The sequence below is a fragment of the Diadema setosum genome, chromosome 2 (genome assembly GCF_964275005.1).
Source record: "Diadema setosum chromosome 2, eeDiaSeto1, whole genome shotgun sequence".
NCBI classification, from domain to species: domain Eukaryota; kingdom Metazoa; phylum Echinodermata; class Echinoidea; order Diadematoida; family Diadematidae; genus Diadema; species Diadema setosum.
In genome coordinates this window covers 29666053-29692516 of record NC_092686.1, presented here as the reverse complement: position 1 = coordinate 29692516, position 26464 = coordinate 29666053, and the positions used below count along the sequence as shown (strand labels likewise).

The following is a 26464-nucleotide window of genomic DNA, read 5'->3' as shown; positions in this document are numbered from 1 at the left end:
TTTTAGTCTTCTTATGAAAGCCGTCACACATGCCAACCTTTTGGTTAAATGCCCCCAAAATGGTGATGATGAATGACGCAACGGAATGACTGAGCGACCAACCGCCAGGCCATCCGACCTCAGAGTGATTCCCATAATATTCATACCCCATGCACACTTTTCTTTGGTGTGTGTGTGTGGGGGGGGGGGGGGAGGGGGGGGGGAGTTATAACTACAAGACTATTTCACCCGACGGTGATTTACAGAATTGTTTTAACCCTTGCAACCATTGTGTAAACTGCTGTTGGAGAGGTTATTAATCTCGAGACGATTCCGAAAGATGACACACCTATGATATCAATTTATGGCACAGTTTATTAGTTCCCTCCTTTGTCCTTTGCCATTCTTAATCAAAGTAATATAACTGATCATTCTACAGACATGATAAAAGAAATAAAAAAACGGCAAACAATAAAAACAAAAGTATACCCGACATTGAGCGCAATGCACATACAAGCCTATTTTTTTTTTTTTTTTTTTGGTACATTGAGAGATATATCACATTTCTCTGAAATATACTTTCATCTATTCATGAATATAAATGATCCATTGATGTCGACATCTTTTTTGTATCGTGTGTTTTCATCGAATTCTTCAATTAAGTGAGATATTCTATTACACAATTTATTCGCAGTTATCAGATGTATTCATGGTGCTTTTATCATTGTTCGCGTCAATATTCGTTTCTGGACATTGACTGCTGACCTTCATTACCTTCGGTATTGTAAAATACAGTATAAAATTTTAGAGAACTGCGATTGTCTTTTCATAATATCGTATAGATTTTTTTTTTTTTTTTTTTGCTTTGGCTGAGAACTTTACTCAAGCTTTAGAATGATCTTTTCTTCATATCTAAAGAATGTCTTAATGACTTTGTCACCAACATTATTTTGAGGTACCATGAAATTCGAAGTGTAGAAACCCAACATGTACGTTGACATTCTGTCACCATAAACTCTCCCTGTCATTGACTTCAGTCTCTGTGTCTCTGTGTCTGTTTCTTCTTACATTCAGTCCTGATTTATATTTGATACATGATATACGTGTAAAGCTCTTGCTGAAATCCAGATTACAACTGCTGGCAAGCCATTTATCGTGTATGAAATCAATGAATCCAAAACACGGATTTGGCACAATGAAGTCACTACGGAGGTTATTCCGCAGGTGCTATTCCTTCGAAGAAACAGACGACACGACTGGCGCCAGACCACTGGATGCGTCATGTCCGCCAGGCATTCCGCCACCACTACCTTTGTACAAGATATTGTCGACAAAGATCTCGTCATTCGGCCCACTGTTGTCGTTTGTCCACTGAACTACGGGAAAGGGATTCATGGCAGGCATAAACTTATAGCTGGGGAAAGTGTCGGCTATGGTGGCATATGACGACTCATCATCCATTCTGGTGTCTGATGCTTTCTTTTTCCAACTTCCAGCCAACCCAGCTATCCGTTGACGTAGTTTGTTACGTGAAAGCGCTATCACTACTAGGATTGCAACTGCCAGAATAGCCGCCCAGATAAAATGGATGTAGAACCCCCGCTGCCAATGTTTGTTTGCCATAGTGGGTGAGCCGAAAGGTTTCGATGGGGATGTAGTCGATGCATAAATGCTTGTTAAACTGTCCTTGGGTAGTTGGCAGAACACATTAATTGATTCGTCGTGCCAAGATGGAGAAAAGGTCACGAGAAGATTCTCTCCAGCACGGTTGTTTTCTAGAAGATAATGAGATGAGTCATTCTCAATCAGTCCTTTCGACGTGAGATGTTTAACGGGATACACGGTCACGTTTTTGGTTTCTGTTGCATTCATTGATCCATCAAGTGTGCACTGGTAGCGCGTCTTCTCGTTTTCACCATCCGTCAGGGAGAGCATTTCATCGCATAAGCAGGAAACAACTTTAACATCATATGCTACGATGAGATTATTACCGTTAACACATGTGTAATCAAAGGAATCGTTCGTTGTCGCATTCGAAATATCAAGTTTGAACATATTTCCTTCAAAATATAACGCAAAACGGTTATCCATCATAAATTTGCGGTAGACTTGACCGTGTGGAGACGAGGAGTTACGGTAGCCTATACAGACATGGTTCTCAGATGTTAGACGATTGACCGCTCTACACCACTGAACCACACCAACGCTTTCATTTATGTTCACAGCACAACTCAATGAAATTGTTTCGGAGGTCCCGATCACCAGATTTTTTGCTGTGATCTCCCCATCACAAATGTGTTTTCCTTGGATGATTATCGCAAGGAACACAAAGGCAACGAGAGTAGTTTTCATATCGCTTTTGAGATTTATCAAAAATACGATGAAAGTCATAGGGTCAAACCCATGCAATAAGACACGCTTCTGATACTTTGATGATACGAGCAAAAGAATATGCAGACACTGCAACAACAATGGCAGACACTCCAATGTCCCAGAGTGACGTTCGGAAAGCAAGTTTATAAGATTCCAGAAAACCGCAATTGGCATAGAGGACGGCTCCTTTCACTTACCGAAATGTCGTTTCTTGGAACAGAATCGCACTGTGAACTGAGTCTTTCACTTCCATCCCGGTTATACAGATACACTGAATATTGCACGTGTATCATATACCAAGCAAACAGATGTATTTCCTATTAATGCCAGTCTCTTGGGATGGATATGATTACCTCAAGTGCAACTTCCTTTGCTCAAGTTCTGTCTTGTTTGTTGCAAGTGAGCAGAAATGAGGCTGCGATGGAAAACAGTGAGGAACCATTCCGCCAATATGGCCTCTTGATATTTTGCTCTGATAACAATCTGACGGAAAATACGTCAAAATTGGAAGGAACATACCATTTTTGTGAAATACCCGTCTGGGAAAAGTGTGGACAATGGAATTGGAATCTATTGCCACGAACATCCTGTAAATTTCCAAGTAGTACATGGTAGGGAATGATAGTGACACAGGCGCTTTCGCTATACCGGAAGACACACGTGATTGCTCCTGAAACACATGACATGACTGTGTGTGACATCCCCCCCCCCCCACATCACCCCAAGTAAGCACCGCCTCGCATTAAAGCATTTTTATCGGTCGCATTTACTTATAACTTCAAAACATGTCACCAACAGAGTGCTGACTATAGATGCTATAGTTGTTTATTTCCCGTACAGACAAAACGACAAATCAATAAACAAGATATTGTCTCTAAATGACAGATAAACGAAGGATCGACCATTAAGCTGTACTGACGATTGCTGTTGTTTTTCTTCGGGATCCTTCGTTTATCACATAAATGAACATTATGAACGAACACAGCATCACAACTTAAAGTGTGATCGTATAGGATACATGATATAAACGGAAAGAAAAACCAAACTTTTAAATTCAACAAGAAATCTAAATACCCATTTGTATATTTTTACCGTATGACAGGCTTTTCTCAGGTATTAACTTGTTGTCAAAGACATGGCTAGGCCCCGTAATGGGAGACAGGGAGCCAAAAGTGACTAATCACAGCCAGCAGCGCCCGGCGGCGATATCCTTGCACGGATGTGTTTGAGACTCCACATACATTTACATGACTTAATGAGGTATAGCTTTAGTGTTTTCACACTGCCACCTTGATATTAGTTTTTTTCCCCTAGTTTTCAAGAAACTGTCAGATTTTACGTCTAAAACTGGTCTTTGGACCCTGTTGGACAGAAGCTGTAGTGTTAACCCCCAGCAGCGCTACACTGAGTATCTTTCTTTACAATGTATGTGTGGTTGGCAATGCAAGTCTCACTGAATGGATGGTATCTCTCAATGAAAGTGGTAACATTAACAGGCCAGCCTGCATAACTGCAAGCATGTGTTAAGGGTTTCTTCTAACATTTTATGGTTCATAACCTTTTACATGGCCACCTATCCAATAACTTGATAACTCCTGCTAAGGCAAATCCACAGAATCCATTTTCCCCTGTCCATATTGAACACATAGCTAGCAGCGCCAAACCAAGTCTTGAATGTGAAGAGAGAAAATGGATAATGGTTTGCCTTTGTGGGAGTAACCCTTAGTGACAATGTGGCCGTATTGAAGATTACAGAGCATAGAAGGTTAGAAGAAGTCCTAAACACAAACCTGCAGTCATGCAGGCTGGTCTTCTGTATGTTACCACTTTCATTGAGAGATCCTCCCATCCATTCAGTGAGACATGCATTGTTCCTTCACGATAATACTCAAACTTGGAAAAAGCGTAATTTGTCACTGTTGTCTTTAAAGTTCATGTGCTCAGTAATGCATGACATTTGCCAACATAATTACGTATCAATGGAAAGAAGAAGAATTCTTCTTTCCCCACAACTAACATTGCACTCTCCAGAGCTGACAATTTTGAAATGGTAGCCCTCCAAATTTGGATTACCTTTTCTTTTCTTTTTTTTTTTTTTTTTAATACGCACTGTAGTGAAAAGTACACAGCCAAATGCTCGGTTTCGTGATGTTATTCTATTTTTTTTTCTTTGTTTTTGTGTGTTTTGTTAAGAGTGTGTTTAGAACTGCGCAGGTTATGAGCATGCTTGCTAATCTTGAGTAATGAGAGTTATGTAATAGAGTCGTTCAGAGAAAACCCAACATTAACGGACTACAGAAAATTGAGAAATTTCTGATAATATGTATATTGGAGAAATTACTCTTTCGTATTCATCTTACGTCTACATACCTACAATTCGGAGTTCTCCATGTCATATATATGAAAGCCTTCTATTACACACAGATTGGTGATCACAAACAGAGCTTTGGACAAAGTGGCCTTCCTGACTTGAAGCAAGCTGCCTCTTTTTGTCTTACTGTTTTATTCACGTCTAAAACACCGATGATTCGACAGAACGTGGTCAATAGTTTCCTGAACAAAGTATCACACAAGGCAATGAATAAAATGCATGAGACGACTCTCGGGACACGTGTACGGCGCCTTAACCTAAACAAATCTTATATCCTGAAATATATTTTGAAGTATATATATTATGATAACCGTTAGTTTTACACAATCTTTATCTCAGTGCATAGAGTATTTTATTCAATTTTTCTTTCCCATTTTCAGCTCGTCTTACCGTATGTATCTTAAACTATTGCTTGGTATTACGTGTACTTTTAAATACAATTTTCCTTGCGACTGCTACATCTAGGTACTGGTACATGTAACAGAGAACAACTGCAGTGTGGCCACGTGGAAAGTGATGAACTAGTAGACATGATCATGTGGCATGGCCATGAAAATTTTCACGTTAGTTGTCATGGAATTTTCGAGATGCCGGTACATGTATAGTGCTCACAAAACTTTCCACAAAGAAAGGGGAATAAAAAAGTAAAAAAAGAAATCCTAACAAGCACAACAGGCGATTCGCTAGTATGACGTGTCACTTAACAACGGGAAAAAAAAGACAAAAACAGAGTGATGGCTCTATTTGCTAGGAGATTACACAACTATGCGTGAGCGTTGGGATTTCGGCCATGGTATACAAAGTGAAATAAAGGTGATAGACATTTATAGAAAATTATCTTACTACTCGAATGTGTTTGCATGGAATATTAGGAAAGGTATACTCATTTGCACACACCTACAAATAATGATAATAACAATGAAAAATGAAAACCAGCCCTCATTTAACTTCCAATGATACAATCGTAAAATTCGGGTAAGAGTTGTTGTGAAACACTGAATTTTTATTCAGAGTGCATGTCTATATTAACATAATAGTTAATGCTCATGGAATCAAACTGATGAAACGAATCCCTATGGATAATTTATGAATTTAGCTGTTCAGAAAAAAAAACAGTACATACAATGGCGGATTTATTCTTTGTTTGTTTGTTTGTTTTTAAAGTAAAAATGGGGGTGGGGTGCGCCCCCTCCTTTAACGGAATTCCTGGAGCCGCCCCCAGATGATATGTGACCCTGCATCACAACCCCCCCCCCAAAAAAAAAAAAAAATAAAAATAAAATAAAATAAAAAAATCGCCAGACATGGATTTTTAGTTCAGGACTGATTCTGAAAGAGCAGACTCTAAGCTTTAAAATGATGTGCTAGCTGTGCGATGAAAGGGACGAAACACAGGATGTCAACCACCAGAGCAACAACTATGAAGGGATTATCAGATTAAGCTGAAATTGAAGATGTTCTATTGACACATTCTGTCCATGATTAATGTAAACTTTCAAAGCAGCAGCGTTATCCTTCTAAAAGTTATTAGACTTGAAAGTGAAGAGTGTACAAAAGGATTTAAAGAAATGAAAAGGGGCCTCTAATAGTAACTGATCATTCTACTCTCCCCCAAAAGGGGGTTGTAGAAAAACTGCGGAAAACACACTTTCCCATTCGTGTTATGATCCCAAACTAAAGAATAATGTAGAAGAAAAATAGCTCTTTCAGAAAATATGAAAAACTCAAGATTGACTTTGTTGATCCATTTCACCTGTTTCGAGTCCTCACGTAAAATCAAGGGGTGCGACATTTTGTTTGTTGTGTGATGCACGGTCACATATTTTGGGTAAAGTCTTGTACCGTTTACAATAGATAATGTACTCATGAGATGATTACGTACTCCCTTGAATTGTCTCACGTGAAAGCATTGTTAAAAGTGTACATTACTTTTATAGTGTCATGAACTAATGCATACAAAACCAGTATAGTACATAAACTCGATTTACAATAATATTTTGCATACTTCGACGCCATAGCTTTATTCTACACTTTATACACTTTGAATGAATGATTAATCTTCATGCAGCTTTCTTTTACATCTGCCAAAATTACACTTCGCTTACTTATCCATCTCCTTTTATGGTATCTGATATAGTGCATTCGAGATCATGCTCTTTATATCATAATACACGGATGTCATGTATATGACTCTCATCTTGAATGAAATTGATAGCTATCATATCCTGAAGTGAATTCGAATAAGCAATATAGCAAGCTACGGAAGAATAAAAGACAAAAGGTTACGGTAGTGACTACAATGTACAAGAATTTTGCTCAGAACACACAAAAAAGTAAGTTCTGCTTAGAACACACAAAAAGTAGGCCCTGCTCTAAACAAAATACAGTGTAGCTCCTAAAGGGGGTTAGGCATATGTGAAGATTAATATAATTCACGTTATGATAACGAAGTAAGAAAGATTCATGATATACTGTTAATCGTAATTCGTTGAACACGTAGTGACACTAGCTTAAACATTGCTTCCGTTCACAGCTTGAGCTCTCGGAAACTAGGCCACAATTATATCTGGCTTCTACGTGAGTCCACAGAATGTTTTCGTATCTGAGAAAGTAGTATTTATTAGTCCAACCACATCAAGATACTGGCAATGACGTTGCAAATATTCTAGAATAAGATCTACGAGATGCACCCATACCATTATCATGATTTTATAGAATAATGTACTTGCCTAACTTTGTGGACGCTGAGGAATGAGAAATAAGATGGCGATAGTGTAATTTGCCACATAAACGTCACCGCATATTATACGACTTTCGGTTGCACAACTGACCGACTTTGGATTTGAAATAAACAAGCGTGTTTATTCCGAGTCTATTGTGATTTATTTCGGATCCAAAGTTAGTCAGTCGTGAGACCGAAAGTCGTATAGTGTGTTAAGGCAATGCTGGTGGCTTCAAGAGGCAAAATCGGGCGTGAGCGAAGATCACATCATTTATACATCGCTTGCTAGCAGGCTCTAGCCATCGTCATCAGATCGGGTGTTCTTACTTTTACCTGTCGCTGCCGCTCACCAACTGTTCCATTCTTTGGAAGCTGTAACCGAAGAGTTGACAGTCCAGGTCGTACAGCTCGTACAGTCTCATCAGAAGCAAGGAGTCCACGTCGCCGAGAATCTCCCGGGCGATGCCCTCGGAGGCCGACTCCTTGCGAGGGAATCTCGAAGTCGCCCCGTTGCCGAGATCCAAGCGGCGTATGATCTCGTCAGCGTCCATACTTAAGGTCTCGTAGTGCCCAATGTAATCGTAGTTGACCTGAACGTGTCGCAAGATTAAAGAGATGTTCTCCGATCAAATACTAGTACTGGTATTGGATGTAGTAGCCAAGACTACAGTTCCACTTCTTTGTAATAAACCTTTATGTGCATAATTATGACGGCCAATGTTTTCCTTGTTCTTTTTCAATGAACGGTCTCCTGTAAAACTTGGTGAATTCTAAAAATGTGTAACGTCGTATTTCAGGTCTCTTATGATTATGTAAATTGGATTCCAGTCACAAAACAGAAGTGAAAGAAGAGAATGTTGATATTCTTGCTTAAGGTTGATTGCCGATTGATGAATGGAGCTTGATTAGTGCGGGGGGGGGGGGGTTATGCCGTCATTCGATTTACATGTACATGCTAACGTGTATAGTTAATTAGTTTTGTAGATGGTGATGAACATTTATGCACCAACTGAGCATTAATCAATATACCCTCTAGAAAATGAAATGTATATGTATCAACACGATTACTGAAGTCTGCGTACACCATTGACTGAAAATGTCCAACGATTGAATCTTGATCTTGACCGCAGCCAAGATTATAAACCGCCGTTAATTTCCTTCCCTCCTGTCACCACCCCCCCCCCCATTTCTTCTTCTCTGTAAAAAATAAAAAATAAAAGAATAACATAATAATGTTCACATTTTGAAGACAACTATAATCATAAACAAGTTTACACTCTAAGGTGTGCCAAATGTGATAAGATATTAATTGGTGATGAATTAATTTCCAGTACATCTGCAATCTTCAAAGTACCAACACGCACACACACACACACACCGTTTCAATCATTGTGACAAAGACATGTGATTCTACAGTTTTTACATCTGAATACAACATATTATGAATGAGTAGATATAGGAAAATATGTATGTAAATAGTTATAGTTTAAGTAATGACAATAATTATAATGACAATTGGGCCTGCCTTCCAAGTTGTCGCCCACTTTGGGAACGAATTGACAAACTATGGTAATGATAATGATTGTTCATCAATGCCATTATTAAATACAATGTATTAATTGTAATTATTCATATGATTGTAATAATTTACATATCTTATCATTTATTATATTTGAATATCATCGGTCTCATTGTATCATTATCATTATCATATAAACAAACACCCTAATAATTTCAACGACAGTGTTATAGCTGTTGTTTTCAATTTTCGTACTCGAACTATATGTGTCTTTCCGGGTCACTACTGTAGGCTTACAATGCATGGCTGGCAGCGCGAGTGATACGATTCCCAGTGCATGTCGCTACGGAGGGCGGGCGGTCCATTGATAAGATACCTCGCGAAATCCTCGAAGGACGGAAGCAGCTTCGCCAGCTCCTCCTCCGAGAAAGGCTGCCCGTCATCTTCGTAGGTATCATCGTCGACGCTGGGGTCCCCGTGGTCCTTGTCATTTCCCACGTCGTCAACGAAGCGACACGACCTGATCATGCTGATGTTCTTGTTCTGGCGGCGGGCCATGTCGCATCCGTACCTGATCAGGTACTCCTGTCTGTCGCGACCATTAGGACTGATAAACTTGTCGAGCCAACCCGACACAGCCCGATAGATGGGCTCCCGCACGAACATAACCTGCAGGGATGAAATGATGGCTATGTTTCATCGGAAAATCAAAACATGTAAATTCTTAAAAGTATTGATATTTACAGATGATGTGAGTGATAATCATAAAGATCTTGGTGGCTTTGTGCTGTACTATTGGTTATCAGTCTCTTAAAACTGAATTGTATGATTTCGAAATATAGTTTACAACAAAGGAATAAAGAATTGATCACAAGGCAAGTGCCATAATGTGTCTCGCCCATTCGCGTACAAGAAATTGTACGCGAATGGGATATAACAGATAAAAAGAGTTATAAAAGGGTAAAAATTTATGGCAAAAAAGAAACGCGCCATAAAAACTTAACATTGGGCCCTTAAAGTTCGTTGACCCCTGTCTGTGACCTTTGACCTTGTGGTGACCATCCACTCCCCAAGGGACATCTACCATCCAAGTTTGGTCACAAACGGACCTATGGATCAACAGTTATGACCCATGATAGAAACGCGCCATAAAAACTTAACATTGGGCTCTAAAAGTTCGTTGACCCATGCTTGTGTCCATTGACCTTGTGGTGACCATCCACTCCCAAGGGACATCTACCATCTAAGTTTGGTCACCAATGGAGTTAGGGATCGAAAGTTATAACCCATAATAGAAACGCGCCATAAAAACTTAACATTGGGCCCTAAAGTTCATTGACCCCTGCCTGTGAGCTTTGACCTTGAGGTGACCTTCATATATGGTAAAATGTGAAACTTTGTATGACCCCTTTTCCCTCGAAGTTTGGTTGCAATTGAAGCCCAGAGTAAAGAGTTATGAAAGTTTTTGTAGCGTTACGGACAGACGACGGACGGACGACGGACGGACGACGGACGGACAGACGCCGCAGGCGATCCCTTAGTCTCCTCTCACCTCCGGTGGGCTCGACAAAAACGAGCAGGGATATAGTACACTCACACATAAACTTTGATAAAAACGATACGTATTTGATATGCTTGTACTGAAAAATAGATACAAGAACCATCTACAGTACCACTCTACAATTTTTGGCAAACAGTAAAATAAATATCTCGATCCACATCCACAGTTAATGTCCTGGAAAATGACAGAACGCATCTACATCTTCCCCCCCCCCCCCACCTTTTTAAATCTTGTGTGTGTGTGTGTGTGTGTGTCGCGAAATGGGAGCTAGGGTTATAAATGACCTAGTTCAGGCATGTTGGCTTTTAACTGCACATTATTTATGTACTTCTTAGAGATGGCGTTTGCCAGGATATCCACTTGGCAGGTAGCGTGGTAGGCCTATTTGGCAATTTTATAAGAAAAAAAGTTTGTTGATGCATTCAATGACAAAATAATCAAATGGTTACTTCCCGAAGTGGCAGCCTTATACGAACCATTCTAATAATCTAGTCTACTCAAGTTCATTTTTTGACTGAACGTGAATTCCATTATATGTCACGGCGTCCAAGCTCATGCATTCGGTCGCTTTGAAAACGAGTGAAATGTCTAACCAACTGAAAAATGTCATTACATGTATTTAAATTGTACCAATGTGAAATATGAGCCAACACCGATCTGGGTTTTACGGCAAAATGAACAGCGCCATCTTTGTTTCATAGAACACAAGTCGAAGTGAGGTTGTCGACTTATTTCATGGTGAACATAACGAAGCAAGAGCTTGAAGTTGCTGCTTCGCTTGTAATTTGGTGATTTATATCATTCTGGATGAAGGAAATGAAATGCTTCCAAAATGACCTCGACATTTTTAATCGCTCTGTGCGCACTCATCACCTTTGTATAGTGTCGCAGTCGAATTGCCCTCTCCATTTCCGTGTACGAGCTCAGGCGACGGAGCCTCTGGCCTCCCGCCCCAGCAACCGCTTCGTCCAGGACCTTCCGCCACGTAATGGAAGCCACTTTTCGCACCTGAGGTAGAAGTCATAAAGGACTCTATTTGTGGCATTTAACTGGAAACCTATAATCGTAAAGACTAAATACCTACCACCGACGGTTGGGAGCTACCTCTCTTGCTGTCGTTCAGTACAATGTACAACACATAAACGAGTGACATATTTTGGTTGCTTCGTTTGCCATCTCTTTACGCGAAAGTCAGTTTACTTTTTTCACTATTTTTGACCGCTAAATACAATTTAGAATGAAGACAACAGCGGAAGCAACAAGTTATGACTGTGTGACCGAGAATCACTCGACGGGTATGGCACCTTACGAATATCCATAAGTCATATAAAATACATGAGTTATAATACATAAGTTTCATAGTCATAATGATAGCTCTCGATATTTCCACGCTGTCGGCGAAAATGATGCCTGCCTCAAAACTAACGGTCCTCTTCGGGATCAGATTGCCAACATCCGCCTTCATTCTTCGCATACCTCGGATCTTGGGCAAACATGGCCATAATATAGCCATAATATAGCCAAATAAATATTATTTATTTTGAACTTTTAGCAGAAGAAAACACTCAACGGCCCTTTAAAGTCTTAAATGTGATACGCGAGAGATACAATTAACACCTTTCGTATTTCACTGAATGTAGAAATATTATGCAAAAGAAAACCTGTATAATCATGCAAGTCAATTTCAGGCTTATGGGAATTTTATTATTATTTCATCCAATCTCGCTTTCCGCGAAAACAGATTTTATTGAAACTTCCACAGTTCTGTTTGATTTTCCTTCTTAGTTATTAAAGTCAACTTAACCACAGACTATCGTTGAGCTAGAAAAAAAAGAAGAAAAAGAAATAGGGACCCCTGTACAGTAAGGATTAAAGAAGAAAATAAAATTTAATAACACCCATGTCATTTTGTAAAAAAAAAAAAAAAAAAAAAAGCAAGAACGGACGTCGAGGGGAGTATGTTCACTAGCCTGACAAAAGATCAAGTCGTGGACATCATCTACGAGAAGGTGACCCGGAGGCTCCGGCTGGTCAGGTCCGAATGCGTTCGCTCTGTCGAGGGAGTCACATAGGCGTTTCAGAACTGATTTTCTCAGCTCTTGAATGCTGTCGAACGGGTAGTATTGTTTGTCAAGTAGACTGGGGTTTTTGAGGAAACCGTAGTTGTGTCTAGACAACTCAGCCTGCTGTTGCCGAAGTTTCTGGGTGATAGACGCAGAAAAAAGAAAAGAAAACAAACAAACAAGAAGATGGATATCACTTTATAGAAATACGTTATTTGCAGCAAATAACATTATACCGATCCCCCATCCTTTCTTATATGGGACATCGCCGGTAACTAAAAAAGCTAGTTTAAAGATTGCACAGCTAAATACATCGTGATATATTCATTATATGGGAGGGGGAAACGGAGACTGATGTGTTAACCAGCCTATATACACTCTTAAAAATATCTAGTCATTTTGTGACTAGATTTTTGGTTCATATTTTTTCAACTAAATTCTAGTTATTTTGACTAGAATTCTATCAACTTTCAGGCAAATTTGACTATAAGTACAATCGAGTCAATCGTTTTTACGCTTTAGCTAGAACCGTCTTGTCAACACTTCTTTGAAACGTGATTGGCTCTTGTCTGCGCGCTGCACGCAAAGAACTAGATGGCGGCGCAGGCAGAGAGCAAATTAAAGCGTACTCGATCGCACGATCCGTGAGCATGAGGAGTCCCCTTGTGTATGCTGAGCGTATATGTAACGCATCTACCCTAGCAAGCGCCACCGTACGTACGTTAGTACGTACTTGATCAAAATGGAGTTTGTGGATGACAAGCTTTCTGAGTGGGGCCTCGACAAATTTATCAAAAATTTTGAGGGTAAGTGCTGTATTTATTTTGTAGCATATTTTAAATCGTGTTTAGAAGCTTGTAGTGTACAGCTTCACATTAGGTATTGATTCAGTATTATCTAAAAAGATAATTCGCTAAAATTGGGCGAGCTCGGGGGAGACCTACTGCTGCCTCGCCTTGGGCCTATCAAGTTGCCTCAAAATTAATTGTTCGCGCCTAGCCTAAATGTGTAAAACGTGCTGCATGAACCGTTGCGTTGTTGGGCGGCAATGGTTAGCAGCGTAAACATCGGTGAACATTGCCAAAAAAAAAAAAAAAAAAAAAAAATCCCCCCAAAATGGCTTTGTGACAAATATGGTTTCAAGCAATTGTAAGATATGCTGTTACAATATTGGGAGGTCTTTACTAATTTTGTAAGAGACGATTACGGTGATGTAATCAGATTTACCGCACTTCACCACCTTTCAATTAGCAGAAGGTTCACTTTTCGAATGAATTCACAAACAACCGCGCACTCGCAAGTCACAGGCGAACGAGCCGATCTCCGTCATTTTAGGGGGCTTAATTCATTTTGGCTCATCCCTGTCAGTCCCTACCCGTCCTCTTTCCTTCGGTCCAAGATCTATTTGGCACCTATAGTTCTAACTGCACTTGGTACAATGGTAGCCTATAGACCGGTGATCTATCTATCGAGTCTCTGTACTGTAGTGTAGACCTAGACCTATCTACCAGTACCAGTAGTACCAGACAAAAGGTCTAGCCTTCATGTAGAAGAACTCTAGTAGATCTATAGTACATTGTATAAGGATGTAGGTAAAGTACTAGGTCTAGAGGCATTATTGTGAAATAGGTCCTCATTCACTTCTTCGCACGCGTGCACTTGTGTGTAAAGTACCGTACTAGAATCTAGCAGTTAGTCTTAGTTGCTTGATCTTTTCCTGATACGATAAGCTAGAAATATAGTCAAATACACATAGATCTAGATACTTGGTAATTGAACATCTAGTCTAGATCTTCTATTCTAACTACAACGTATTCATTTTTGCTAGTCTAAGCCCTTTCAGTCCTCTTCTCATTTGGTCTAGATCTAACTGACACTTGCGCTTGGTACAATGGTAGCCTAGACCTCGGATCTATAGGTCTACTGTAGAAACTACCACCAGTTCCAGACATAAGGTCTAGCCTTAATATAGAACCCCTAAATAGTGAGAAGCTCTAGAGGCATTATCGTGAAATAGGTCCACACTCATTCACTATGCAAGCACGCACTTGCGTGTAAAATAGTTTTAGACTTAGTCTAGAATAGCCCGACCAGACGCCGTGCGGAGCCGGTTGAGCGACAGGGCTGTGTATGTACTATAATTAAGTCTAGAATTAAAAGTCTAATGACACTGACATATCTAAAGGGAAATTCGACAAACTGATGTGGCTCTAAGTACTGTCATGGAGCTGGGTGTATAATCCCCAGAAAATGATTGTGTGCCAGTCATGTTATATTATGGTCTCACACTGGCAATATGTACTGTACCCATTAGGAGAATAATGTGATATGGCGGAGGCATACCAGTGGCACAGCGACATTTCTAGTTTTTAAGTTAAACAAAAAAAGTATCCTTTAGGACACCTAAATATTGTGCACCTATCAGGATCAAAGTGGTCATAACTTAAAATATTTCAATTCTATCCCTAAAGATATACATTTTCAGAAATGAATTTCCAGAGGATTTCCAAAATGTAATTGAGAATGAGGTAGGATAAGGTGGTAACATCTTATAAATGGATAAATTTGACTTTTGATCCCAAAATGTCTTATTTTGAACATCCTATGTGTTTTCCCTTTGCTCTTACCATGAAATTTTCAATATCTTTTAATAATTAATCATGAAATCCTATTTTTGATGATGCATAAGTTATGATTGGGGTTTGTTAATTTTATAATGAAAGGCCTACATGTTAACTTCTGCTTTTATATATCACAGGTTGATCAAGGCTTTCGGATACTTTTCGAAAGTGAACTCTGCAGATGCCCTCTTCGAAAAATGGCCGAAAATGTCAGCAAGAGTTCTGGAATATGCAGAAAAACAAGTGCCGTGGAAGAAGATTCTCAATGTCGAAGATCCACATTCAGGTATCACATTACCATGAAAATAGCACAATTCTCACGGGAACTTAACCATTTGACTCGTGTATGCATTATATAGGAGGGACAATGATCTAAGCAGATGTTGGGGTCACAATTTTAAAGGTCAAGGTCATTGCGTTTATATACGTGAAAAGGACACTCTTGTGCTAACTATTTATTTGGTGGATCAAACATGAATCATACTTGCATATGAGAGGGACAACGATCATATTAGAGTTGGGATCACAACATTGGCCTATAGATGGGGAATCTGCATGGTTTACGTGCAAACGTAATGTCAATGACCTTCGACCTCGCCCACCGTTGACATTAGCAATTGATCTGGCCGGCAGCCACTATTTGCATAACACAGTTGTTATTCACATCACACCCTTCCCGAGCTGCTGCCCCGCCAAAATAGCCCGGGCTTAATCAGGTTAAGTGTTGAGAACCATTAGATCAATATGAAATGGGCCTGACGCAGCGTCATTTAAGTAGATTTTATTTTCCACTTTGTGTAATACATTTCAAATTGACACTGTCATATTCCTGATCTGGCAAAGGTGGAGACATAAATTTTGACCCTGTGCAGTCGAGGATTCATCTGTAGTAGTTTTTTTTTTTTTTTTTTTTTTTTTTTTTTTTTTTTTGACGGGGGGGGGGGGGGTTGGATCCATTACAAGAGAAAAATAAATGTGTTCACTCATGCATTAAGTTTCTCTTTGTTTCAAATACCAGGTTAAAAGACCATTGAATGTTCTTTAATTTGATACATAATCTATTGATCTTTTGAAATCCTTGAAAAATATGAATCTTTTCCTGAGTCTTGATAAAGATTTAAAATTAAAAACTCTGATATGAATAAATGAAATAAAACTAATTTTGGTAATAGATTGAGAAAAATGCAACCCTCTAGAGAATGCAACCTTTATAAGGGATGATTGGAATTGAAATGTGTATCTTCTTTGTAATTTGAATTTTTACAGAGAGAAAGTATTAAAAAGATAATAAAACTCCACGTGCCACATTTCATGAACTTGTTTGCTAATGTTTGTGTTCTCCTTAGATGATGAGAAGAGCAACCTGGCTCTACAGGTTCTTCCTCTGTTGTTTCCAGCTGGGGTGAAGAAACGGGCAGAGAAGTGTACAGCGTGCAACTATGGAAGAGAGCATGCCTGCATTCATCAATGTCGAGAAGGTGATGATAGAAATAGGGATCTAACACTGAAAATAGTGCAATACCCTGTGTTGTGTGAATGGGTCAGTTGACATGCTATGAAATATTTGTCACTTGAGATCTATATTCAGTCAAGTGAACACATTCCTTTTATCCTTTAATTGACATTTAGTTATCCTTTAATTCACCATATAGTCAAATTGCTCTGAAAATGCTTGCTGATTCCTGTTCATTTAGTAAGTAATCGATGGAATTTCTATTAATGATAATGATAGGAATACTAATAACAGTATTACCACTAGTGCTGCTACTAATGATAATGATAACAATTACAGTCACCATAATAAAATGTGCTTCGTATGTCCATAGTTTATTGCAGCTGGAATTATCTCACTGTCTGCTTGATTTGTAAGGCAAGATCATGTAAATTAAAACCATAAACTGGTGAAGGGCTGAAGATAGAGGTGTGCAGAAGGAAATGTAAAAAAAAAATGATATAAAAGTGGCATGGCAAAATCATGTAGATGAAGGGGGCTTTCATTGGCAATATTTTTTTCCAAATTCAGAAAATGAATGAATCTCCCAATGTTTATGATGGTATATCAACAGAATTCATGTTTGATACACTGATTGATGTTTGTGTTTTTGTATTGGTTAGATTATTCAAAAGCACTTCTCTTTTATGCCTTGGTTGTGGATCAAAATTTTGAATATTTGTCTTTTATCTGTTTGTTAATCTCTTATTAAAGCTATTAGAGAAATTTCTTTATTTGCTTTTTTACATATAGATGGGACGAACCTGCCTATGTATTTGGAAGGGAAACGAGAACCTCATGTCCTGGTCTTCGGGGAGAGAAAGAATCCGGAGCAGGCATTCGTGGCTGTTGAAGGAGATGCGATCCCTTGCACATCTCTGCTGAAAGCAGTAGATGTATGTTTCAAACTTACTTATGTGTTGGACATCAACTACTGCTGGCAGTGCAGTCATACATAACATATTTGCAAAAGTATGTGTATGGGCTGGGAATGGGTGATGGTCCACCAACATCCTCTGTTGTATTGCTTAATAACTTCGTTGAGCAAGAGTAAAGCCGTAAGGGCTCCACTGTACACCAGCTAGGGCGCTGAATTGAAATGTTCATTGAACAGTAACATCGTATATTGATCTGTTTTTGTAACACATATCTATTTCTGAAGATATAGTTGATTTTGTGGATTGTGGCATGTGGAAATTTTCTTTGGGATTGTCCAGGTTTATATGAGCTGGCCATAATAAGGAGGGATGGTCGATTTTGGTGGCCTTATTGTAGAAGCCCTTTTTGTGTTGCCTAGATTAAATAGTGTATATGATGCAAAAGAAAATGACACCAAGATCATAATATTTGGTTGATTCGTTTTTATTCTATGCTTTGTTGGAGTAACAACGTAATTTCTAAGGTCAAAAGTCAAAGGTCGAGTGACAGTGCTAAAATTCACATTTTTCTTCATATCTTTGAAATGGTTCACGGTATCTTCATGAAACGTAATGCATATACAATGTACATGTGTTGCCTGACATTGCTTCTCTGTGGATGTTTTGGGACATGAAATCAAAGATCAAGGGTCAAAGGTCACCTTAAAATGCTAAAATTGCATTATTGAATGCTGAAATTATACTTTCTCCATATTCATTCGGAGAAAATATGTATATTCATACATGAATATACACAAATAAATTATTGCACAGTGATTGTGTAGGAAAAGTTTTGGGTCAAGTGAAAATGCTAAAATTTTGCTCATCCATATATTGAAAGTGGCTCTTAAGTACCGTCATGGAACTTTGTGTATAATCACCAGAAATTTATTATGTACCAGTCATGTTACATACGGTCTTACACTGGCAATATGTCCTGCACCTAATGGAGAATAATGTGATATGGCGGAGGCATGCCAGTCGCCATAGCGACATTTTTAGTTAAACATAATTCGAATCTCAAAACCGTCATCTTCCTCAGAAAAATGCTTCATCAAAAAAGGCTTCATCAGCATTGGCAATTTGAGATATGAGCCAAAAAAAAAAGATATTTCATTGTTTTATTGTTCAACTTCAGAATCTACAAACCGAATGGAAGTCTGCACAATGATTCAGCATTGTGTATGAGATCAAAGATGGCCGGGTTTGAGCGTACCCAATGAGAACAATCATACTTTTTGACTCTTTTCAAATATTTGATCCCCGTTATCTATACATGTATATACTCGCCAATTGACTGGGCGTGCGAACGCAATGCAGGAGAGCTGTGTGTATGTGGGGCTCCCTGATCAAATCAATCACTCAATATTATCAAATATCAATTATCAAATTGTCTATGTGAACTTTTTATCCGAAACATTTTTTTTTTTGTAAGCCCATTTCGATCAATTAGATCTCTATCATCATTAACTTGCCATTGTTAAATGTGCTATCAACTGAAAGCCTGATTATTGTAGTTTACATGATGCCTCGTTTGTTATGATCTAGGAAACTTGAGATATGTGACAAGGTAGAATGTCATGGAAGGCCGAGTGAAAATGAATGTTAATTTTGAGAAAAAAAAACAACGTTCGTGTACATGCCTTGTATTCTACACACATTGTTGATAATGCTGAATTTTCAATTTGCAAAGAGAGAGTCATGAAAGAAAATGAATGAAAAATCATAGATGTTCATGAATCAATGCAATATTCATTGCAAGCTTTATACTCAGTGTTACGAGTAGCATGTTCCGATGATTATTGGTTCAGAATAAAATATGCATTTGTGTCAGTTAAATGTTACACAATTTGTCATTGCATTCATAATTGATTTGTGACTGATGTGTGATTGGTGAGATTGAAAAGATGTTCTGGTCATTTTGAATAGAAACTAGTTGAATTTGACTAGATTCATGAATCACAACACTGACTACATATCTAGTCAAATAACTGATCAGTATATTCTAATCATCTTTTACTAGAAACCGGTCAAACCAACTAGATTTTCTAGTCATAAACATTGACTAGATTTCTACTCAAAATCTGTGACTAGTTTTTTCTAGTAAGAATGACTAGAACAGAGTAAGTGCCCCTGGGATCCTATAATCTAGTCAAATACGACGAGATTCTAGTCATATCTGACTAGGTATTTTTTAGAGTGTACAAGAAATACAAAATGCAAGTCTCATATTGATAACAAGTCTTTTCCATTTTACGTTGTAATAATCACGTCTTTGACAAGATACGGATTAGCATGTATATAAATGCTTACATAATTAAAATTCAACTCTATCACAACAGCTGATGACAAGGGCTGGAAGGGGTTTGAACAATGAACGATAATGGCTTCATGGATGAAAATGGGTAACAATGTGTACAGTAATATTTCATATGAGAATTACATTAGGCATATATTGAAACATTCGCAATCCTGCTCCCTTTCCATTTTTAAGAATATACCTGTCTTGAATTTCGATTAAGCAACAACAGAGTGTACTATAAGCATGATAAGTAAACCAGTTAACGTGGTTAAAGAGGAGGCTGTATAGGGACGGGCTCAGGTGGTCCTCTTCCATTGATTGGGCCCCCTTGCCCTTATTCCCGATGTCTTACGTGTGAGCATCGTATCAGCCCATGGCATTTTTACTCTCTCGCAGAACAAACAAACAAACAAACGATTAAAGGCTACATAAAAGCAATACATGAAAGGCATTATTTACCATTTGCAGATGAAATAAAAACCCAGCTTCAGTGCTTCAGAATAGTTCTAAATTGTGAGCTACAATATACGGATAGAACAATCAATGTAAAAATTTTAATCAGGATAATCAATGCAAGTATTGTTAATTATACAAAATGTGAACAATTATATAGTTATAACTAGAATTATCACTGAAGGTGATTAATACCCCTGCCCCTAGTGTTGCTTTATAGTATGTGATGTCATGAGGGCAATGACGTTAATACCAAGTTTGTGCACTTGTCGAATTGGAAACAGAATTTCAGTTTACTGTACAATTACAGAGTTGACACTGAGTTCCTCAAGGTTTGGGTAAAAAGTGTGGTTACCATGGTAATGCATCGTCTGATACAAACACAAGTACATTTTGCATAACTACATTTAAAGACCATCATACACACCATATTTGACCTTCATAGCTTGAATGGTTTATTTTGATACAAAAATGAGTAGTTACCATGGCAACACATTTTCCTTAAACTAACACATTGGTATCTTGCAAAACTACACTTCTAGATCATGATACATAATAAATTTGACTTTGCTTGAATGATGGAAAAGTTATTCAATCTGCAAGGTTTTTGGTAAAATTGTGGTTACCATGGCAACGGTTTGTGTGACAAACACAAAATTATGTGTTCCACATCTATACCTCAGGGCCATAATGCCTACCAACTTTGGTTTCAATTGCTTGAAAACTGTGGAAGAAGTTCACTCCACAGGATCTAAAAAAAAATGCGGTTACCATGGCAACGCATTGTCCGATACAAATACAAAGGGCATTTTGCAAAACTACACTTTAAAGAGCATCATATACACCAAATTTCACCTTCGTAGATTAAATGGTTTAATTTGATACAAAAATGAGTGGTTACCATGGCAACACATTTTTCTTATATCAACACATTGGTGTCTTGCATAACTACACCTCCCGATCATCATACATACTAAATTTGACCTTAATTGCTTGAATGATGTGGAAGTTATTCAATCCACAAGGTTTTGGTAAAAAATTATGGTTACCATGGCAACGCTTTGTCCGACAAATACAAACATTATGTGTCCCATATCTATGCCTCAAGGCCATAATAGCTACCAAATTTGATTTCAATTGCTTCAAAACTGTGGAAGTTGTTCACTCCACAAGATTTCAAAGAAAACATGCGGTTACCATGGCTTTGCTTTTTCAAGTACAAACACAAAGAGTGTCTTGCATAACTACACCTATCGATCATCATAGATACCAATTTTGAAATTGATTGCTTAAATACTATGGAAGTTATTCAATCCACAAGGTTTGGTAAAATTATGGTTACCATAGCAACGCATTGTCCGACAAACACACAAAAAAAAATCATGTCTTGCACATTAATACCTCAATATCATCATTTACCCTAAGTTTCATTTAAATTGCTTCAAAACTGTAGGAGTTCGCGACGCAAGATTTTGCAACAGACCGACCGACCGACCTACCGACCGACCGCCCGACCAACATCACGGTGATTCCTATATACCCCCTTCACACTACGTGTGGCGGGGGTATAATAAGATTGTTTCTAGATTAAACCGCCTATATACAGTTATGGTGTAGTGAGAAAAATAGTGATATCTCCTATTTAAAGGCAGCCGGTCGTCGCAGGCGATTCCCAGCTCAGTAGAAAAGCACGACAAGCTGCTCCTCCCGTTATTGTACCCCCGTACGTACCGAATGCCGAACACGACGCTATGCAGCGCACCAGCGAAAACCAGATGGGGCACGAGCGCCGTGCGAGCTGTCCACTGTAATTTCAACATGGACGCCCGAATACCTACCGAATGGGACCGAATGGGTGCATGCACAAAACCGCACAATAGCCATGCGCATGAAAATCTCTCTCGGTCCGCGACACAACAAGTAGTGAGAGCTGTCGAGTGTACATACGTACGTACGTATCTGGCTCCAGTCTCTATGCACTATGGTGCCAATTTCAGCAATCTAAGCAATAATATTTCAAAATGTCTGAAAATATTATATAACAATATCATAAATTATTCATATATTACGTTATTTGATATTTGGTATTTATGAATATGCTTTGATGAAGAAATATTAAAACTCTACGCTTCATGTATAGCAAGTTGCAATGCATATGGCCATATGGCAGGTTGTTATGATCTCATCGTGCAATGTTGTCTGCTGCGTCAGCTGCATGTGTTATACGTACAGCTTACAGTACGTTGGGCCGGATCGTAACATAACAAAGTTGATAGAAAGTCGTCGGTACCGGTATGTCAATATCAATATTGTGTGTGGTATGCGTGTACTGTTTGCAATAAAACGTGCTGTACTGTTTCGGCTTAGCCTTGGCTTTGATTTAGTAATGAAACCTCACAATGGAGATCAAACAGCCGTCCAACTCGAGGCAACGTATCTACTTGTTTGACGCTATCGACGAGTGGAGAACGCAGAGAGACGTGTTCTTGGCTGGAGGACAAGTAAGAGACCAGAGGGGGAGGCTTCAGCGTCAGCGTGCCGATGAAATATTTGCTTTCCACTTGCTGGAGTTGCATGAACAGTTTTGCAGGAATTTTTATTTAGAATGTGCAAATTCGCGTTACGACATGCACGGTGGAATTGTGTTGCCACGGCTTACGCCAATCAAGCAACCCCAGCTGGCCAAGTCAACAACTTCAAGGAATCCAGATCCAGATGATGTGTAAGTAGAACTAGAAGTCTACACATGAATCAATGATTGAAGTGGAATGACTTTTTCTAATCTAGTATCAGTAACTTTAGGGCATTTGCGTTTGATCGACAAGTAGGCCTATTTTTCTATGTATAATTCCGCGAAAAACTTCTCTAAGTTCTCATTTATGTCAAATTATGATAATGCCGTAATTGAAATGACATTTGCTGGGTCAGTTTAATGTCTTTAGTCCCATTAAATGAGACGTTTTTCATATCAATCATGTTATGCAAATTCCCCAAGAATATGATTTAGGATTTGCAAATAAATTTTTACAAAATGAATAGATCTATCGCAAGCTCCATCATACATGTAGTCTAACCCAATAGATCTGGTAGAACTCTAACGTTTAAACAGGGGAACTATAGGTTCAAAGATGATAGATCTAACAATAATAGATTCTAGTTTGCGGCCCTACTTCGACTTGAAGGTATGTCGGTTGGTGCACGGCCCCCTTCTACCACGGCCACAGGTACACTGTGCAGTGCAACTGTGGCCGTTGGCCCTGCACGGGCACAGTCGCTTCCCCGTCCTGAATTTACACACGCCAGGGCAAGTATGGTTGGACCTACTACTAATCGACCGCCTAATGTTTATCTGCTTGATAAGAATATTTAACACTGAAATTCACGTAAAACAACTTGACCTACGTGATTGAGAAAATCCAGCTCTATCAAATGCCGTTGTTCCGTTTTCGATTCGAAGTTTCAGTGCAAAAATGTCGCCGACGAATTTGCGTGGCCTCGTTTCAGCTCCCCGCGGTAAATCGGGTTATTAGGATCGACCGCTGTTTTTGCATTGACAATGCACGCAAACCGAGTTGTATTGAACACCGTGTTGTACGAAGCTTTTTAGAAGCCTTTTAGAAACTTCCATAGACATTACATTGTGCTGTCATTACGATTCGGTGAAAATATTCATTCGAAATTTTGTCCTTGATTAAAACCATTAATGAACAATGAATTATCGCGTTTTCCCACACCATCCTCATCTACATTCAAAGCCAATCCATTTTTATGTGCTTTGCGCGCATAGAAGTGCGTACTAAGTGTTCAGTGCGCGAATTATACGCGGTCGGTTTCAATAACAGGGTGGTCGATATGTAGTAGGGCTACCATACAAGACACAGGGTCTCCGCGTTCAGAATGGATAACTCGGCGGTAATATCCGCTACCCATGACGATGTGTCATCGTCCATGATGGCCACCCTACCTATATATAATCTGATCTGACGATTACAGTGTAGTTAACGAGTGACGACGATCGACGGTGCGATGAAGAGAAGGCGTACACTGTAGTCGTACGAAGTATAGGCAGCTAGGTTATAGCTACTATAGCTCATGCGAACATTGCATCACACAGTACATACAGTATACCATACATTCAATTCACATTACACAAAACTTACTCCCCGCGCTCAGATCAATCAAGCGAGCAAACGAGATACTATAGCGCGATACATTGCTTTAGGGATGTCTTGCGCACACACACATTTCGCTTCGTAGCAACTTCGGAAGCGAGTTTACGTGCTGCCGCCCGCGGCTGAAACATGTCCATGTATCCTCGCGACTGGGTGTCTTTAAGACTTTATTGCAAAATTTTATAGGGTAATGAGATGTTTTGTGATACAACCGTCCTACATACACAGGCAGTGATAGAGAAGGGCGCTGTGTGACCCAGTTTGCAGGTTTGGCTGTTATCTCAATCGGCAATTAGCGGGATAATTCTGTACGTATGAACGGTTGCAAAAAACTCGAGATTCCGAGCGCGATCGCTATCCCGCTAATTTGGAGCGTGTGAACGGTTGCAAAAAATCTCAATAGGCGTTTTCACATCAGCCCGATAAAAATCCAAGCTCGAGATATTTTTCGCGATCGCAAATTAGCGCGCTATGTCATTTCCTGTTCACATCAGCCCGAACATTAATTATCCTGCTATTTCAAAATTTCCCGAGTTGGACTCGAGAAATTTTTTCGTTCAGAGCGATACAATTAGCCCGCTAGGTGATGTATTCACATTATCAAATAGCGCGCTATTTCGTGATCGGGTTAATTTCCCAAGTCAGAAAATAGCGCGCTATTTCGAAACATCAGGCTGATGTGAAAACGCCTAATGATTCCAGGTTAGCATGCCTGTTGCAAAAAATCTCAGTAATTCCAGATTAGCATGCCTGTACAGTGTCGGGGCGATCGCCCCGACACTGTACAGGCATGCTAACCTGGAAACATTCAACTGCACATTACTTGAATATGAGACCATTCTGAAGCAAATAATTTTCACACAACAGATATACAATATATTCTAAATGAATCCCGCAAAGGATTGGAACAATCATCCCCAGCATTCCCATTGATTCCCACTGATCAGTTACTAGCCATCCCCTTTAAATCATTGCTCCGAATGGTATACACTATACCTATAAGCAACAACGCAATGTAAACCAGCAATAGAGGAGGCTGCACGGGGACGCGGACGAGCTGAGGTGGTCCTCCATCGTTGCCCCCACCCTCTTGCCCTTATTCCCAATCTAAAATAAACTCGTTTTCTAAATGAAATTGAAATTTTCGTGAAAACTCGAGTCCTATCCATAGATTTGTTTGTAAAGTGTGGATTCCGCTAAGAAAATAGAGAGAATAATAACGGAAATCAAGGACTTCAATAGCAGTGATTATGACCATGTCCTTGGTAAATTGCACTTGGGAATATGAGAAGTTGCCTTAAAGTAGATTAATCGTATAAAATTCCCATATGCCTTTACATAAGTGGAATGTGATCGGACTGTGGGTAAGAGGTGCACTTGCTTTAAATTGAAATGAACAAGCTTGCTTTTTCACTTCGGAAAACAACTCAGCATTACCTTAATATTTGAACAAGGCAATCTAAAGAAGCAATCGAAAATAACAATGCATCATATCAGTGACGTTTTCATACAAAATTTCAGGCGGGGGTAGGAGAATGAATAGGGAAATTGGGGTTATTATCAATGGGGTGGGTGGGGGACCCTGTCAAATGTTTGCGTGAAGCTTATGCACTCACACGAATATTCGATGAACACCAAACAAGGCTATGCCAGAGAATATAGAACGCTGAGGTCGTTAATTGTCATGCCGCTGCCGCTCAGACACGGAACCTCCGCCCACCAACGTCAGTATAATCAAACACATTGTGATATGCATGGAATGTCACGTGTGCCTCTAGTTGAGCACAATGAAATATCGCGGCCTTTTTGAAGCGAAGATACATTTAAATGGACAGGTATATTAGCGTGACGGAGCGTTTTGCTTGACGTAATGAAGCCTTCACGCATCCGACCGAAGGGTTCGGCGATTACGCCGCCGG

At 39.2% G+C, this 26464-nt stretch overlaps 1 protein-coding gene, 1 long non-coding RNA gene and 1 pseudogene across 2 annotated transcripts in view; 1 reads left to right on the top strand and 2 right to left on the bottom strand.

Moving 5' to 3' along the window:
• Window positions 1–5705: 5705 nt before the first annotated feature.
• On the bottom strand, window positions 5706–11990 carry LOC140243989 (carbohydrate sulfotransferase 14-like). The gene is made up of 4 exons (XM_072323650.1): window positions 11952–11990; window positions 11399–11533; window positions 9262–9633; window positions 5706–8035 (listed from the first exon to the last, which is right to left on the bottom strand). The coding sequence occupies exons 1-4, from the start codon at window positions 11988–11990 to the stop codon at window positions 7775–7777; spliced, it is 807 nt and encodes a 268-aa protein (XP_072179751.1). The 3' UTR covers window positions 5706–7774.
• Window positions 11991–12521: 531 nt separating this feature from the next.
• LOC140246260 (uncharacterized) overlaps window positions 12522–26464 on the bottom strand; it is a 57093-nt gene continuing 43150 nt past the window's right edge. The window contains exon 3 of the long non-coding RNA XR_011902452.1: window positions 12522–12726. This is a non-coding gene — a long non-coding RNA (uncharacterized lncRNA). The remainder of the gene's footprint in view (window positions 12727–26464) is intronic.
• On the top strand, window positions 13332–18410 carry LOC140241584 (uncharacterized; annotated as a pseudogene).